This window comes from Labeo rohita, chromosome 12 (assembly GCF_022985175.1).
Source record: "Labeo rohita strain BAU-BD-2019 chromosome 12, IGBB_LRoh.1.0, whole genome shotgun sequence".
Taxonomy (NCBI): Eukaryota; Metazoa; Chordata; class Actinopteri; order Cypriniformes; family Cyprinidae; genus Labeo; species Labeo rohita.
Genome location: NC_066880.1, coordinates 19,730,978 through 19,749,401, shown reverse-complemented (window position 1 = coordinate 19,749,401; position 18,424 = coordinate 19,730,978). Strand labels below are relative to the sequence as shown.

The following is an 18,424-nucleotide window of genomic DNA, read 5'->3' as shown; positions in this document are numbered from 1 at the left end:
ACAACTTTAAAGGAGATTTTCTCAAATTTTTTTTTTTTTTTTTTTTTTTTTTTTTTTTTGCACCCTCAGATTCCAGATTTTCAAATAGTTCTATCTCTGCCAAACATTGTAAATGACATCAATGGAAAGCTTATTTATTCAGCTTTCAGATATATAAATCTCAATTTCAAAAAATTGAATCTTATGACTGGTTTTGTGGTCCAGGGTCACATATAAGCTCGAAAAATGTAAACTGTGCCTGACAATTATCATTTAGAAGGTGGTGAGATGTATTTGAAAGAAGCATCAAAAATAAAAACAGCAATATTGGGAAATATTTGAATATAATTTAAAATGTTGTTTTTCAGTATCACATAATCCTTTAGAAATCATTTTAAAATGCTGATTTGGTGCTCAGGAAACATTTCTCATTATCAATGCTGAAAACAGCTGTGCTGCTCAATATTTTTTCTAACCATGATATTTTTTGTTCAGGATTCTTTGAGTAATAGAAATGTCAAAAAATAAATAAATAAATAAATAAAATATTAATAATAATAATAATAATAAATAGATAAATTGTTCTTGTTTTGTTTTTACGGTGTTAAAGTCTGTAATTGTCACTTTTAAACAGTTTAGTGCATTAAAGTGCTGAATAAAAGTGTTCATTTCTTACTAAAATCAATAAATAAATAATAAAATAGCATTGTTATTTGTAATTTCTCAATGCCACAGGGATATGTAGTATGATCTAATAAAAGGACATCAAAAAAGGTAATCTCAAATGATCCACTTGACTCACCTGTCAGAAAAAAACATGCTGAACTGTACATTTTTGTTGCTTGCTATTCTAGTCTTCTCTCCATGTATACTACAAATGCATTTGATTATGAAAAGTTACAAACACCAGGTTTTTGATGGAAACAAAGGACTCATAAGTACAAAACACTGTCCAGATATAGCGGCACTGCCGATCAAGCTCTTTCCATATCACAGCGAGCATCATTAGAGGAGAGAGAGAGAGGATGAGGACCAGTGGGGGATGGTGATAGAGCAAGAGATTGAAGGAGGGAGGGCTGAAGACTGTATGTGAGAGAGAACGAGGGAGGGGGGAGGTAACGAAGAACCGAGACACACTGAGCCAGTGTAGCAGGAATCGCCACAGAGATGCCGAGGGTCTTTCCATGAAAGCGGAAACGCTCTCACTCACGCACGAGCGGTGAAAGGTAAGAGATACGGGGGCGTTCTCCCTTTTGCATGCTGGGTGTATAATCCGCTCTGCAGACATAGTGAGCAGCAGTGGGGAAGGATTCAGCACTTAAAAGGATCTCAGCATACAGTGATGCATTTTTCACTGGCCACATTCCGTGACGGACAGTTTCGGAGAGACTCTGGGATGCACATCCGCTGGAATGAGGTAGAAGAATGTTGGGTATACCTTAATATCTCTCAGATTCCCATTAGTTTGTCACAGTAAATGAATTTAGAAAGCATTACTGAATTAGGTGAATTGAAAAATAGTGATTTACGTATTGTATTTTGTGTTTTCTATTTTGTTCCTCCCGAGCTTCTGCTTTTAGACTGCTTTGAGCCATTCTGAAGGTATTCCCTTGCACCTGTGATTTGTTTTGTCATGACTGTGTGGATCAGGTTTTGCATACATTATGGGTTTTTAAAAGGAAAAATGCTCAATAAAGATACTAAATAATGTCTTAATATAAAAATCGAAAAGGCTGAGATGTATATAAAATGTAAGAGCCAGATGATATAATTTACTCTGTATAAAACCAGTAGAAGTCAATGAAAAGTCTACAGCATGTATGTGTATGTACAGGCATGCAAGATCATATGCAACTTGTCTAGTAATGAATCGGCTTGTAACACATTTATCAGGTGCATATGCAATACCATGACCTGTTTTGATTTGATTGACAGGCTGTTTTCTGATAATCTGCTGAATCTGAATGAATTAGGCTCTATCCCATAAGGCTCATTGAATCCTGCTGATGTCATTTACGATAATCTTCTCCAAAGAGATTTAATTTGATGTGTTTACTTGTGTCTGCAAGCATTTATGTATATAATGCACACACACATACACACACACCAAAAGAGAGCTCGAGCTGTCAGCACTAATGGTGGCCTTTAGCAGTGCGTGATAGTGAAAGGGACAGATGGTGGCAGAAGGGTGGCTGAATGACCTTGTCCCCCAGCAGGGCATGTTTTCAATCTTACATGAATCATTCTGTAAGGCCGAGAACTAGGCAAAAGAACCCCTGTTTCTCTGGAGAAAGAGAGGATGACAAAAGGTCAGACAGAACAGGCCCAAGGTCTTCAGACTGCAAACCAGAAGGAACCATTTGCAATTTGGCATTCGTACTATTCAGGTTTTGTGTTTGTTTTGTGGCGTTTTCTATATGGCATTTTCAAATGGTAAGCTGGGCTGCAAAGTACTAGCAAGATAACCCTGATCTGAGCATATGTCTGGTGAGAATCTTCTCAATGCAGCTGCTGCATGTGAGAAAGCTGGAGAGAGACACAGAGCAGCATAATCTTTCCATCACGCACGTCATAATCAGAGTGAAAGGGAAATAGAAAGAGAGGGATACTTCTGGGCCTTTGAGAGAATCAGCATGGATTAGAGGCTTTCAGAAAACCAAAAGTCTGTAGTAAGGTTATAGCTAGTCTGGCACAAGCCGTACCAAAATTTCAGATCATGACACCTCTCAATATTTCATTACTTGTACTGAGGGTTTAAGCTCCTTGTGTAAAATATACAAAATTCAAAATATTTCTCACTGTCACATTAAATCTTTCATCAGCACAAGGATGTGATTTATGAAACCATAGGCCTCTATTTGTATGATAGGGGGCTTGAGATTGATTATTTGCTGACATCTAAAATCACAAAATATAGTCAATCAAACCACAGTTCTCTGAAATGTTTTCAGTTGTTTCCTGTGTTTACAAATGTAGAGTTAATTCATTTAACATGGAAGTAAAAATTAAGGTTCTTCAGTGTTCTTTCCTTAAGTTCAGAAAATAACCACTTACATGTAATTTTTATAGAAAAAGAATGACCAAAATTCTACAGAAAAAAAAAAACAGTTAAATTGTTTAATGCATGATACCTGATCATATAGTGTAAAAATGTAAATGGTTTAACATTGTAATATGTAATTATATGTAATAACTATAAATTACTGAATAATTTAATTTAATAAAAAATGGTCAAGGGAATTCCCATATATATTTTGTTTAAATGTTTTTGGTTTCTTCAAAAAAAAATTATTAGTTATGTACTGTACTGTACATTAGGATGTTTTTTTTTTCTTCTTCTTCTTCTTCTTCTTCTTCTTCTTCTTCTTCTCTCTCATTCATTCATTCATGCATTATTTATTATTGGGTGTATTTACCAAAAATCTAGTAGACTGGTTAGCAGTTGATAGAATAGTATTTACTTAAAGAAATATACAATTTTAAAGTTTAAGCTTAAGCAAAATATGCATGCACTAATATGTCATCCCATAAAACCTTAAACATTCACACTGTCACACATTTGAAAAGGGTTCCCCACTGGGATCATGTGAACATAAAACAGTTATTCTATGAGATAATACCTTAAAAAGGTTCTCTGCCTTTTCAGGAAACTCTTTTTGAGCATTGCATTGCATGTTTAGGACTATTTTGTTTGAGTTGTAGACAGGCTAAATTATTTAACTATACACTATGCTTGCAATCAAACTGAAAACCATCATTTTCAGACTAGGGAACTTATTACTTTAGTGCAGAGTATACTGTTTCATGTGATGTCTCTCTGGATGAAAAGCAGTGATAAAGTATTGATTGTTGTTGCCATGGGGATTATTTCCCAATGGACCCATTTTCAAGTGAAGTGATCATATTTCTACTTACTTCACTCATTTACTGTGAACTGTGCAGACCACCAGAATCTATATCCCCTCTAAAGAGAGATGCTTTTCTTTAGCTGACTCACAACAACATCCTATCCTGATTAAACTGAGATGACTAAGTGTAATTTAATTTAATGCGATTGCCATGCCTAATGACTACTGTAATTTATTTTATTCTCCCTCTCTCTTCTGTTTCTTTCTTCTTGTTTTGTTGTACAGTCTATTTTTGTCTCGTCTTTTTTAAAAAGCAAAATTCCACCAGGATGGGGCTTGTTACTTCATAACACAGCAAACCTCACCATGCAAACAGCACTGGCATTTAAAGCCATTTTAAAATGAAATGATCAAATTAGCATAAAATATTATTACTCTCTAATTGTGTCATACAGGATTCGCCTCATTGATTTGATGTGCCACATCATTATTGAACAGCTATTTACCACACAGAACGGAACAGTTATAATGTTAAGGATTTCCTAAAGTTGGCTTTTGCTATTTTTTTCTCTCTTAAGGTTTTGTGGATAACAGACTTTTCAGATGAGCCCACATTTTGAGTGACCCGAGAGAAGAGGAGAACCATTTTTCCTGCGCCTCTGTCTGTCTCATGAGCAGCCATGCCTGTTCTCTCACCTACCACAGGTACGTCATACAGTAGCTGTGATCGCAAAATAAACTTACTTGATCGTCATTATAAAGAACAGTAATTCCTTCCTCAATAAAAAAAATACATATAAAGAAATGAAAAAAAATGTTTAAAATCATGGAAATTCACATAAGATTCCAATCATTTTAGCAGCCTATTAAAAGCTGTTTTATATGGGAAAATGTTGAGAACACATGATTAGTTGAAAACTACCTATTATGAATATTTATGTTTTGAAACAGTTTTGTTTATAAAATATTTTAAATGTGACAAAAGCCTTTTTCAATAGAATTGGTAAATGGAAATCTTGTTTTTATGTGATACTAGTCCTCCCTGTTGAAAAAAACAGCATATGCCTTTGAAGCATAGCTGCTGGTTTAAGCTGGTCATGAGCTGGTTTAAGCTGGTCCTGAGCAACTAGCTCCTGCTCAGGACCAGCTTTGCTCAGGACCAGCTTAAACCAGCTCAAACCAGCAGCCATGCTTCAAAACATACCTAACCAGTATATGCTGGTTTTTCCAACAGAGCTGATGCAACATTATTATATTTTTTATGTTTCAAAAAGGTAAACAGAAGAGGAATATCTGTACAGTATAATTTTAAGGGATATATGTATATATATATATTTTTTTTTTATTCTTGCAGGTTTACATGAGATGCTAGCCCTTCTCACCTCCCAGCTACATCCAGATGCAAATCATAAGGAGGACCTTGTCTTTCTCAGGGAGGTCTTCAGTGAGAGGAGCCTCAGCTATCTTATGAAAGTGGGCAAAGCTGGTGATCATGTCTAATATCCTAATAATGTTTTTGTGAATGATAATTCATATGTATTAACCTTTCCTGCAGATCCATGAGCGACTGAGGCAGTTCCAGCTCCAGAGCCCAACCCCAGTGCTCCACAGCGCATCCTGCCTGGCTGAAGACGTAAGTGGCATCTCTATCCTCACAGACTACATGTTATAATATATATAAGCAGTAATATTTTTTAATGTTTCTGATATGTTTCTTTGCTCACTAAGACTACATTTATTTTAAGAAACAATATGAATAAAAATACAGTTAAATACTGTAATATTGTGAAATATTAATGCATTTTAAAATTACTGTTATTGTAATGTATTTTTAAAATGTAGTTTATTCCTGAAAAGCTGAATTTTCAGCAGCCTTTACTCCATTCTTCAGTGTCACATGATCTCTTATAAATCATTCTAATATGCTTATTTCGTGCTTAAGAAACATTATTATTTCAGTTTTGAAAACAACTGTACTGACCCAAAATATTTGAATGTTAGTGCATATAAAACAACACATGTTTAAGGCTAGATGTTTTTAATGAAAAATAAAAACTGTATTATTACATGTTGCCAGGTTTTTGCATTTTCAATGACATTGCTCTTATGGTTTGTGCTGACAGGTTGCAGAGGAGCTACAAAACGGACCACTGGAAGAAGATGAAAAAGAGCTATTAACACTTCTTACTGCTCCACATGTGAAGGTGCAAAATTCACACGTGTGTCCTTGTCTTTGTAGGGATTTTTCCTAATTCATGTATTTGTGGTGAATTTTCTAACCAGTCTTAAATTTGGCCCTAAAGCCCCCAATTCATTTAATTCATATTTCAGAAAAGAATTCAGATCCACATACACACTCGCCTATTAACTCCTAATAATGTATAAATTTGAAAGCCACAACATCGGTTTGTAAATTCTTTAGAATATATGATGCTGACACAATAATTCCTGTTAAATCAGTATTTAAAAAAAACTTGAAGTAATTAAGCTTAATTAATTTCTATTTGATAGTGTGCGGCATGACAAAATAGAATCAGATGACATTTTACAGCCTGCTAATTAGACTCGCTTATTTCCTCCATGCGCCCCGGGCTTTAGTTTCCTCTTCTCTCTCTTTTTTAATTCCATTCTCTGTCAACCCATCTACGCCTACATGCTAATTCTCTCTCTCATTTTTATACACGTGAACATTGTTTTTTCCACAGCACTATTGGGTCATCTTGTCACCTTTTGTTGTGATTATTCTCTCCCTGACCAATCAGGCAGTGTTAACAGTACATGACACGGTGGCACAGAAGAACTTTGAGCCTGTGCTTCCCCCTCTGCCGGATGATCTAGACGATGAACTGGAGGAAGAATCAGTGAAGATTGTGCGTTTGGTAAAGAACAAGGAGCCTCTTGTGAGTTTTAGGATTGAGCTATTTAGTCTACAACTAATATTCTTAACATACAGTCCATCATCATTAAGAAATGCGAAATATTGCCTTATGTTTAATGTCTGCAATCAACTGTGTCTCTTTAGGGTGCGACCATCCGCAGGGATGAAGTAACTGGGGCGGTAGTGGTTGCTAGGATAATGAGGGGTGGAGCTGCAGACCGCAGTGGTGGGTGACAGACTGGTCCTTCCCCTTGTCAGCATAACATGTTTTTTTTTTTTTCTCTCTGTGCAAACTGTTTTTTTTTTACACTGTGGCTGGACAACAGCAAAACCTCTTTCAGCAGATTTGATGTAACATAATCTGTTATGACGCAATCAGAGGCCATCCTACTCAGAAACAGTTGAATCTGTAAAACATTTGACAGATGACTTAATTCTCGATGGAGAGATAAAGAGAGGCAATTGAATAACCATTTAGTCAAATGTTACACAAAGAATTTACAGAGAACCTCTCCTGTTAGAGATCCAAAAGGACATTTTGAAAATTAGATGTCAGCAACAAGGGAAGAGTGTAATCACAGCAGAATTATTTTTTTAGTATTAATAGCATTCTGAGCAGCGGATTTTTCTTTTCACAAGCAAAATATTGACAAAATCCTTGAGATTATGCTTTGCTTTGGGATTACAGATTATACTGGAAATATACAGAGGAGATTTGATGGTTACCATGGAAATTCTGTTGAAATATGACGTGTACCTTGCAAGCTAGGTTGTCCCAGGGGCGTACAATTAGGGGGGGGGCGCCAGGGACGTGTCCCTACCAATATCCAGTGACTGTTCCTAGCAATGATTTTGATCAAACAATTAAATATACTGTATGTTTATGTTTTTGTAATTTCGGCCGCATCTGAAACATCATACCATTGATATTACCTAAGAAGTTAAAGTAAATACACTCTTAAAAATAAAGGTGCTTCACGATGCCATAGAAGAACCTTTTTAGTCTAAATGGTTCCATAAAGAACCTTTAACATTTCCGTTTCACAAAAGGTTCTTTGTAGCAAAAGAAGGTTCTTCAGATTATAAAAAGGGAAGAAAGAGATGGTTCACTAAAGAACCTTTGACTGAATGGTTCTTTGTGGAAGCAAAAATTGTTCTTCTATGGCATCGCTGTAAAGAACCTTTTGAAGCACCTTTATTTTTAAGAGTGGCACACCAGACAAGAACCGCAGCGCCACGCTTAGAACAACTCAAACCCACTTTTATTGCACCCACTTGAAGACAGCAATCCGAAACAGTTAATATAGAAGTTCACTTCAGGAATTAACAAAGTTGCATCGACTAGTTTGATGTACAGTGTTTGACAAAACAGAGCAAACAGAAAGATAAAGCACGACTGATGGCTATTGTTAGCTCCCTATATAAAGCATATGGACAGAAAAAGGTTGTGCGGAAAGATACACAATCTTAGCCTAGGATAAAGTCATTATGAACATTAACATGGGGACTTGGGTTTATGTCCCCACCAAAATGTCAAAAGCAAACCTATGCCCTTGGGTTGTCCTATTGTATAATGACAGTGTTTATAGTATAATATTATGAAGATAATTTATCATGTAAAATTTAGTAATAAAAGCTTATGAAATAGAAGTATTTTCACTATAGTGAAGCCTTACATTTAGCAAAGCCTTAGACCTCACTGTATTTTGAATGCATCATGTTGACTGTTCACTGAATTCTCCTTCAGGTCTGGTACATGTTGGAGATGAGTTGAGGGAGGTCAATGGAAATCTCATTATACACAAACGTCCTGAGGAGATCAGCCAGATTCTGGTGTGTTCACTATTCCTCTTTGGTTTTACAAAAGCTGAGTCATTCCCATAACATTTCTTATCTGAAAAGGCACTTACCTGATTTAGTGTCCCTGATCGTTTATTGTTTGTCGGGCTGCAGTCTCAGTCTCAGGGCTCGATCACTCTGAAGATTATCCCTGCCATTAAGGAGGAGGATAGATTCAAGGAGAGTAAGGTGAATGTAATCACTTTATTTGAATGTCCTAGGACACAAAAGATAGCAGCTGCTTCTTAATATGTATGCAATGTCATATTATTTTTTATTTTATTTCTCACTTTAAGGTCTATTTAAGAGCCCTGTTCGATTACACACCATTTGAAGACAAGGCCACACCCTGTCAGGAGGCAGGACTGCCTTTCACATGTGGGGACATCCTGCAGGTGGTCAGCCAAGACGACCCAACATGGTGGCAGGCCAAAAGAGTGGGAGACAGCAACCTGCGTGCCGGCCTCATTCCTTCAAGACAGTTCCAGGAGAGGTACACAACAAAAATTATGTCAACATGTACCTTTAATTTACTGTTATTATTACCATATAGACCAGATGTCTCTAATGTGCAGTTCTGGTCCAAAAGCAGATTTTAAGGGGAGGCTGATTTTTTTAGTATATTGGATTTGTTTGAATACAATAATGTTAAGTTTCTTTCCTCCTTTTTTAAATTACAAGCAGGGTTGATGATGTATTAAAATGTAAATGAAACTGGATTCAAAGGTCTGATATTAATTGGCTATTAATAGAGAAGGAATTCAATTCTTGACCAAAGTTACATTATGTTATTTTAATATCCATTCTGCCTGGTCATTCAAATCAGCCTCCTCCTGCAATGTTTAATAGGAAATCAAATATTGAAAGAAAATTATATATTGACTTTTTGTCCTAAATCTGCAGACGACTGCTGTATAGGATCAAAATGGGAACCCACCAGAGCCCTAAATCACCTAGAGCAACACCATGTAAGTTCTCAGAAGCTACTGGGTAGCTCTCAGAAATACAGTACCTACAACTTAACTAAAGACATGAGTTTCTTGTAAATATTTAAACAAACACTCTGTAAATGCAGAAATAATTTAGCAGACTGCTGAACAGTTTTTTAAGTGTGCAACTAAGCCTTATAGAAAATAGGAAAGCGTACCAGTCAAAGCCAAATGGAGAGGAACGCTGGTATACAGATTAATCAGTCTAGTCAGATCTTCCTCTTTTTGTCCGTTCCTAATGGTTATACAGGCAATGCAGTTCTATTGGGCAGGACAAAAGTTGTCTACGTTCAGATGGTTTCAAATGTTGTGTAAGGGTAAAATCAGGGTACCACTGCAGATTCTTGATTCGATTGAATTGCAAGCTCGGGACAGTTTGCAAGATTCGACTCAATTTCGATTTAATTAATTTAGTCTGTAATGTCAATGTAATTACATATTCTGTAATTTATACAGCCCAATCTTTTGAAGTCCCATTAAAAAAAAAACAACAACATAAGTTATTCGTTTCTGGAATGAGACTACGTTGGTCGCAGTGTGTTGACGTATAATGCTACCTATCAGATTGTGCTACCAACAATATATTTGCATTGTTTTAAGGGTAGGTTTATAGTTTGGGTAGGTTATGGGCATTAATACAGTAAAACCTACTGTTTTAATAGGAGATAACAAAATCTGAGTGGGTAGCACACAGGCTTTTACATGTGGCTTAGACATTTCTTACCATTACACAGTTATCGCATTCAATACTACATTCACAACTCGCCCCATCCGCAGAAAGTGCTGTATGAATATACTGAAATAGTTTATGCAATTTTAAGAACAGATAGGCCTATCTGTATAGGATAAATGAAGATGGCCAATGTGTATATTTTACCCAGTCCTATCACAAATGACTATAGGCTACTCGGAAGATTCCATATTCATTTGCTTTTTGTATTTATTCATGTTTCAGCAATTGTGTTTATTTCCTCATTCTGCTTACCTCAGGTGACCAAACTTGTGAAAAAGGTAAGCGATTTTGAAAAGAAAAGAAAAAAAAAAAAAATTACATACAAAATAATTAAAAGGTAACACTTATATTACAGTGTCCTTGTTACTACACGTTAGTTATGTAGTAACATTAAATTATGCCTAATTACAACCCCATTTCCAAAAAAGTTGGTCCATTTTTAAAAACAAAATGCAATAAAAACAAGAATCAAAACAAATGTGACTTGTTAATTTTCTTTAACCTTTATCTAACTGACAAAACTACAAAGAATGTTTTTACTGACCAGCTTAATTGTAGGTTTTTTTATATATATAATCAAATTTTAATTTTGATGGCTGCAACACACTCCAAAAATATTGAGACAGAGGCAAAATAAAGGTGAAAAGATTCTAGTTAAAGTAGAATTGATAATAGATGAGGGTATCTATGAAAAAGCATAAGTCTTTTTGCAAGCAAAGATGGGGCATGCCTTACCACTTTGTGGAAACTTATAGGAATAGTTCACTCTAAAAAATGAGAATTCATGTCATTATTTACTCACATGAGTTGCTCCAAACCTATCCCCCTTATTTTTCAATGCGGAAGTAAACTGTTTTCTGGTAATGTGTGAGACATAAGCCACCATAGGGAAATAATGAAAAGAATAACAGAGTGCAGTAAATGGTAAAACTGATTGCACTACAAATCATTGTGTTCATAATTAAGATAATACATTAAAATAATATGGTGAGACACAATAGTTTGCAATATCAAGCAGCAAAACGAGCTGTTTTCTACCGCTAAAAATAGCTGGACACGGATGAGACCAGAAGCCAGACACATTAAATTTACAAATGGCCGTGCCCACTCTTGTGGGAAAAACAAGGTAGATGTGACAGGCTTGGCGAACGTCGGCCCTGCGGAGCTGCAGTTCTGTAGGGTTTTACTTCAATCCTCCTGAACAAGCTAATCAAGGTCTGAAGGGTTACAAGGAAGCTACAGGCAGGTGAATTTTTATTAGGGTTGGAGGACTGGAGTTTGCTACCCTTGCTATATTAGTTACTTTCTTCTGATGAACACAAAAGAAGATATTTTGAATTATTAAGATATATCCAGATCTGTCTCCTATTGAAAACATACGGCCATTCATTAAGAGGAGAATAAGACAACGATGACTATAAACAGCTGAGCAAAAATTCCACTTGCAAAACTTGAAGATTTGTTTAAACTTTTGTCAGTTAAATAAAGGTTAACAAACACAGATTCTAGTTTTTATTGCATTTTACAATGTATAACCATAAACACTAACCCCATAATAGGTATATGTTGTAAATATCACTCAGTACTTATTTGATTATTTGCACTGTAACAAGGACACTTTAAAATAAAGTGTAACCTAATAAAATCAAAATATTAGTAAATCTGTAAAATGGGTATTTCAGGTATTTTTGTTTTTCAGGTACCTTATAATTAAGGCTAGTATATGAAAAGAACCCTTAAATTTTGTTTGAAGACTAAAATTCTGAATACCCAGTACAGATGCTGAAATCCTTACGCTCAGTGCTTGCTGCTTCATTTTGCTGTTGTGGTTCTCTTGGCCTCTCCAATAATTCTGACCTATGAAATGTCCTTGTAAAGTGTGATTCCCACTGATTCTCCTCTCCTGCCTGTACCCTTTCATCTCTTGTGTTCTCCTGACCCACCCACCCTCCAGAGGACTGTGACAGTGAGGGCAGTGTCAGCGGACAGCACGTAGGTGAGAGCTGCCACCTTACACACTGAATGCACTCCACATGGCTTTGGCTCTGGATGGTGCTTTTTTGTGTGGTGTGGTGCGCTTTATATATCATCTGGTTTTGTTGTGAGTTCTTCGTTACACTTCACCACAGAGCTCATGCGCTTGGCACATCCTAAGACCCCAGCCATCAGTCACATCTTGAGCCCACTGCTCTGCTGCTGGCTTCGGACAACTTCCTCTTTGAGTTTTAGTCTCAGTGGTTTTTAGTGTGTGCTTTTTGCTAAGAGGAAGATTGCCAGATTGGTGCACTTAGTATTTGTGGTGCTTACTGCTTAAAGGGACAGTTCACCCAAAAAATAAAAATCCTTTAATTTACTCAGCCTCATGTTGTTCAGTTGAGCCTGTATGACTTTCTTACTTGTGTCAAAGACAAAAAGAGAAACGAAGAATATGCTAGCTGTTTTTTCTTCTTATAATGACGAGGAGTACACACTGTTGAGGAGTGTGCTAACATATATAAAAGTATTCTAAAGTCATACAGCAGTTTTGTGCAAGGAATAGACATGAATGAGATTAATTTAATTTTGCATATTAAAATTTCAGTGATGAAAGCGCATTTCCACCACATAAGAAAAAATAAAAAGTTACAGTTATGACATAAAAGTCAAAATTGTGACATAAAAAGTCATAATTATGACAAAACATTTCAACTCAAGTTTTAATTATGACTTTTTATGTCATGATTTATTTCATTTTTGACAATGTCACAATTTTGACTTTTTATCTCTTATGACTTTGTATATTCTTATAATTATGGCTCTTGGTTATGATTTAGCAAAGCATGATTTTTTTATGTAGTGGAAGCGGTCTTCCATAGGGGAGGAACTTGTGTAAGTTTTATTTTTGGAGAACTATAACTTTAAGCATGAACCACAGGTGCACTGCTATAGCCAGGGAACCATTGCTTTGGGCTGATGGCTCACACAGGCTTTGGCATGGCTGATAGCTCGTGACGGTCTCTATAGAACTATGCTGGATGTGTGATGGTCTAACATTAGTTGTAGTTTCTCCAAAGTGTAAGGCGGTGGCACCGTCCTGTGGCCAGGCCTTTTCCTGGGAGTTTTACTCAGGTACCATATTTCTTTCATACTTGTAAGATGAATAGATACATTGCTGCTCTAACTTATTCACTGCATATTCAATTTTATAAAGCAGATGAACAGCGTGTTGCTATTTTCCCCTGAGATGCAGCTGTTATGTAAAATCAGCAGCAGTGTGAGAGCCGTGATATTTTTAGTCTGGAGGATGCACCTCTTTCCATCCTTGTCTTTTTGTCTGATTTTTGTGTTCATGTAATTCTGTCATGTCTATTTCTGATATTCTCTATGTTTTTAGATGTTCATTACCTATGTTGATCTATTGGAAAATCATTCTGCTCTCACAGCTGGTCTAAGGAGAAGCTTCAGACTAAGCCGCAAGGATCACCAAGGCTCAACCAAAGAGTCTCGTCCAGCAGAGTCTGCAGAGAATGAGTTCCTCATATATGAAGAGGTGACATTATATCAGATGAGACCCCAAGAAAAGCCAAGGCTTGTGGTGCTGATAGGTAAGATTCAAGGGATGTCAGGACATTCTAAATGAGTATTTTTTTTTTGGCCTTCAGTATCCCATTTCCTTTTTTTCTCTTTAGGATCTCTTGGTGCTCGGATCAATGAGCTTAAGCAAAAGGTGATCGCAGAGAATCCTCATCGGTATGGCGTTGCTGTGCCACGTGAGTTTACGTTTATTGTTGGACAAACAGAGTCTGTTGGTGGTCCTGGCTGATACTGTACATCAAGGAGCTGAATCAAAGTAGAACCTACTTCTGCTTTAGATTGATGACCTGAAGATGAAGCTTCTAATTGTTAACATTTTATTTATTCTAACGACTATGTATCATGTATTGTAAAATCACATGTGACATTAGATGAAATGCTAGTACTATATTGTTTGTGTAATCATTTTCTAACAGACACAACAAGACCCAGAAAGAGCCATGAGAAGGAAGGTGTAGAATACCACTTTATCTCCAAACAGGCCTTTGAGGCGGACATCCAATCAAATAAGTATGTTATATAAAACATTTTTAATATCTATGTTGCATGCGCTAGGTGTGTCATTTTGTTAATGGCATAGTTCACCCAAAAACTTTTTGGCTAGAAGAATGCCAAAATTATTTAGGAAAATAATATTTTATTTATCAAGGTGATAAAATGTTGTGTTGCAAAAATGAGTACACACTCCTGAAGGTTACTAAATAAAACAAACAAACAAAATTGTGTAGGTTTAAGGCAATTTTGGATCAACAGGTATGTATAATGAACCTAAACCTAAACTTTTAAAGACAAGTAATTTCCTGACAATTAAAAGTGTTATATAGCCTACTGAATCATACTCAGACTTAGTGCTGGCAACAATGAAACCACTTGAGAGAAAACTGCCAGGAGATTTATTTCTTAGCATAACTGACATTCAAAAACAATGGATTTGTGACAAAGCTCCTGAAATAATCAGGTCTTCACTTTAGTGAAGAGTGAGTTTTTGCTAGAAAAAAGAGCAGGAAAATACCATGCAAGTGTCTTAGAGCTAGCAAAAGCTATGAAAAGAGTGACACTTTATCTCACAGAGTATGACACAGCTTGTAGAAGTGACATGGATGGTTGTTGTCACCACTAGAATTACCTACTGTAGCCAAAGCACAATAAACTCATTTACCCTCTTCCAAGGCCCATATTTACAAAATATAGACTTCTGGGAATCCATACTCTGGTCTCAAGAGACCAAGTCAATCATTTCGGGTCCAAAATCATCCAAAATGTTCTGGTGTTGCTAGAGGAGGAGTACAGTGAGAAGTGCCTGGTTCCCACAGTGACATTCAGTGATAGTAAAGCTATTATATTGGGATGCATGATTGCTGAAGGTGTGAGGGAGTTGTGCTTTATTAATGCTGTCATGAATTCACACACCACTGTGTGATGTAATACAAAAACTTCAAAAGATGCTACCCTCTCCTCATTCCCTGCATTGTTGGGCATTTTTTCAACATGACAATAAAGATATTAATTCTCCCAAGGTGAAAGTCCTTCAGTGGACATGTATTTCACCCAATCTCAACACTCTTGATCAGCTGTGGGGGATTCTGTAGAGACGAGCTGAGCAACACTCCCCATTAAAGACCAGGGCATTTAAAGAGTTTGTCCTCCAGGAGTTAAACAGGACAGATGTGGCATTTTGTCATAAATGCCAAGAAGGGTCAGAGCAGTATACTTAAAGTTCTGGAGGACATAAGTACTAGAATATTATACATTTGCAGAATTAAATCTAGGGTACACTCATTTCTGCAATCCTTCATTTAAACAAAATTGGCTAATTTACTTATTTTACAGAAAATATTGGCTTTTAAAAAAAAAAAATTAAGTATATGTTTAATAAATTTAAATTTTGCCATCCTTCCATGAATTATATTAGTGATCATTAAGAAAATACATATTTTATATTTATTTAGAGGGGGTGTACTTATTTATGCTGTTCACTGTATGTATTCTGGTGAATAAAAATACGAAGTGAGTAAATTCTGACAGAACCATCCTTTTAATGGTGTTATAAAATTTCATTTTAGTGTTATTTCAATTGACACAAAATGTGTATATGTATTGTGTATATGCAGGTTTATTGAATATGGTGAATATAAAAATAACCAATATGGGACGAGTCTGGAGTCAATCAGGAGTGTCCTGGCGAGAAATAAAGTATGTCTTGTAGATGTTCAACCTGAGGTAAATATAACATTCTGTCATTGTACTTATTGTCAATATTGGCTTTTCCCTGTATTTCTGATGCTGAGCTCTGGTCATATGTGATGTGAAGTAATACATAATTAATTTAAATTCATGCAGGTTTTCAAGTAGATAATTGTATTATAGTCACTGGTAGCAGTGGTAATGTTTCTGCTCAACTTAATCTTGAATGGAATCTACAACTTTTGCCATCAGCAGAGACTCTGGTCTTGATTTTTGTTGAGCACATAATTGGAAACCAATGCTATGATTTATATCTTTTTTTACTCTAATTCTCAGGCCCTAAAAATCCTCCGTACAGCAGAGTTTAAGCCCTATGTGATCTATGTAAAGCCACGCATCCCTGAGATTCATCTGCAGCGTAGCTCTCCCACATCACCAGGAAGGGGTGACAATGGACACATCACAGTGAGACTGATTTATATCACCATACTACTCAAATGCAGCTAGTAATTCTCTGTCATTCAACTCTTTCATTGTACACAGTGAACAAAAACTCTTTTTTTCTATTTCTCTTTCTCTCTCCTCTTGTGAAAAGGATGAAGACCTGCAGGACATGAGGCAGTCAGCCGAGCAGATGGACCAGCAATATGGCCACCTAGTGGATAGGGTCCTGGTTAAGGAAGACTCTGCCAGTGCCTGTGTAGAGCTGAGGAATATTCTGGAACGCCTCGAGAGGGAGCCACAGTGGGTGCCTGTCAACTGGGTCCGATCTTGATCCTCCCTCCTTCCTTAAGTTAAAACAGTAACATATGGTGTAATAAAAACATAGACCTCTCTGCCTCTTTCTGAGTCTGCTGTCTGCCAGTTTCCGTTTCATCCTGTTCGACTGAAGTAATACAAAGCAAAATACAAGTGCCGTCTGAAATGTTGAAACTGAGGTCTGTTGTACTGCGTCAGTGGTGAAGATTTCTGTTCATAAGATTTTGCATGGAAGTAGCATTGACAAGAAATGTATTACTAATATCTGAAGGAATTTGTTTTCTGTGTAAAATGGTTGTCCTTATTTCTGTCGAGTGAGCTGCACAAATAAACATCAAATGAGGACACTTAAATGAGAGGATGACACTGACTCAGGTTTACTCACTGTGTCAAAGCTGGTTTCTGCCAGGCAATTCATGTAGTGTGAAAGTCTTTTGTTTTGCTATCTTCAATTTATGCTGGCTGTGTATATTTAGTCAAATGTAAATTGGAATGATGTAAAATATCATACTGTATATTTGCAAACAATTTCAGTGTTTATACTGGTGTAAAATAAAATTTCGTATTTGGTCACAGCCTGTCATAATTAAGTTGTAATTGTCAAAGTTTTTGTATCAAACTGATGACTGTCTGATGTATGATGTCTGTCTGTGTAGTTTATTAGACAAATGTTACATTATAGTCAAAAAGCATAAGGCATGTTAACATCTTTAGGGCCGTATAGTACTGTTCAAAATGTTATGAATGTGTACCCTTTTAGAATATATGGAGTATTTTTGAATGTAAATTGTTATAATAAAAATTACAGACTACTGTATCGCTTTCAGATTTCTCTTTTATTAGAGAACAGAAAAACAGTAAATATTATTATTTAAATATTTAACATTTATATTGTATAATATACACGTTTAACAAATAAATATTGCTTCTACAACTTATGTAAGCCAACAAACCTTGAGTATTACATCATGTGCTCTTGAATTTTCAGTGACTGGTAATACAGCCACCCAGCAGCAGATGGTAGTAACAGGCTTTTTACTTCTATATTTAAACCTCTTAAAACAAAACAGGCAGAGGATATTGAGGTAAAAAGGAATTCATTTCTAATATTTTGGGCTCATGGACTGCAGCACATTCTCATCTGATTTCACTGGTTGATTCTGTAAATACTAATAATCTTGCAACAAAAAATGTTGCAAATGTTTAACTATTAACTGCATACTTTAACTATTTGTAATACTGGTAATCTTGCAATAGCTCTGTAAATATTGTCACACTTTGAAGAACTGCCCACATTTCAGCTGGTCAAAGTCAGGTCTGCTTTAGGTCAGTGAGGAAGTGGCACGTAAAACCCTTAGACCATAACACAATTGTGTGTTATACTCAACAATCATATTTGTGCACATTTTTTAAAGAAAAAAGCCACACAGTCAAATTAACAAATCCTTGCAAGTTCTGTCTTGTTCTGCACTCTCTTTCCCTTAATACATGTTTGTATGACTGGTAAAACCAAGCAAACACACCCTGCATTGTTTAACCAGCCTCAGGAAATCATCCATTATCAACACCACTCACCGTGAAAACAATAATCCTATATGTGTAAAGTCAATCCAATATTCAAAACGTTAGCAGGACAATATAT

General features: G+C 36.1%; 1 protein-coding gene across 4 annotated transcripts; it reads left to right on the top strand.

Annotated features, from left to right (window-relative positions):
• Positions 1–1,067: 1,067 nt before the first annotated feature.
• mpp3b (MAGUK p55 scaffold protein 3b) lies at positions 1,068–17,599 on the top strand. Of its 4 annotated transcripts, XM_051124571.1 has the most exons (21): positions 1,212–1,396; positions 1,547–1,581; positions 4,406–4,532; positions 5,182–5,300; positions 5,383–5,460; positions 5,951–6,031; positions 6,590–6,727; positions 6,850–6,931; positions 8,453–8,538; positions 8,659–8,733; positions 8,841–9,037; positions 9,448–9,512; positions 10,524–10,544; positions 12,221–12,262; positions 13,309–13,374; positions 13,689–13,850; positions 13,935–14,015; positions 14,256–14,349; positions 15,951–16,059; positions 16,360–16,488; positions 16,619–17,599. In XM_051124571.1, exons 3-21 carry the CDS (start codon positions 4,508–4,510, stop codon positions 16,796–16,798), a joined length of 1,830 nt encoding a protein of 609 aa, XP_050980528.1. In that variant the 5' UTR covers positions 1,212–1,396; positions 1,547–1,581; positions 4,406–4,507; the 3' UTR covers positions 16,799–17,599. The 4 variants fall into 4 exon arrangements, with proteins under 4 accessions (XP_050980526.1, XP_050980529.1, XP_050980528.1 ...); XM_051124569.1 differs by lacking the exons at positions 1,212–1,396; positions 1,547–1,581 and adding an exon at positions 1,068–1,205; XM_051124570.1 differs by lacking the exon at positions 1,547–1,581.
• The last annotated feature ends 825 nt before the right edge of the window (positions 17,600–18,424 follow it).

Excerpts from the sequence above, each read along its gene's own strand:
- mpp3b (XM_051124569.1), top strand. The coding sequence starts at position 4,508 with ATGCCTGTTCTCTCACCTACCACAG. Across the intron at positions 5,461-5,950 it reads CATCCTGCCTGGCTGAAGAC|GTTGCAGAGGAGCTACAAAA; the intron begins GTAAGTGGCATC and ends TTGTGCTGACAG. Across the intron at positions 8,539-8,658 it reads AGGAGATCAGCCAGATTCTG|TCTCAGTCTCAGGGCTCGAT; the intron begins GTGTGTTCACTA and ends GTCGGGCTGCAG.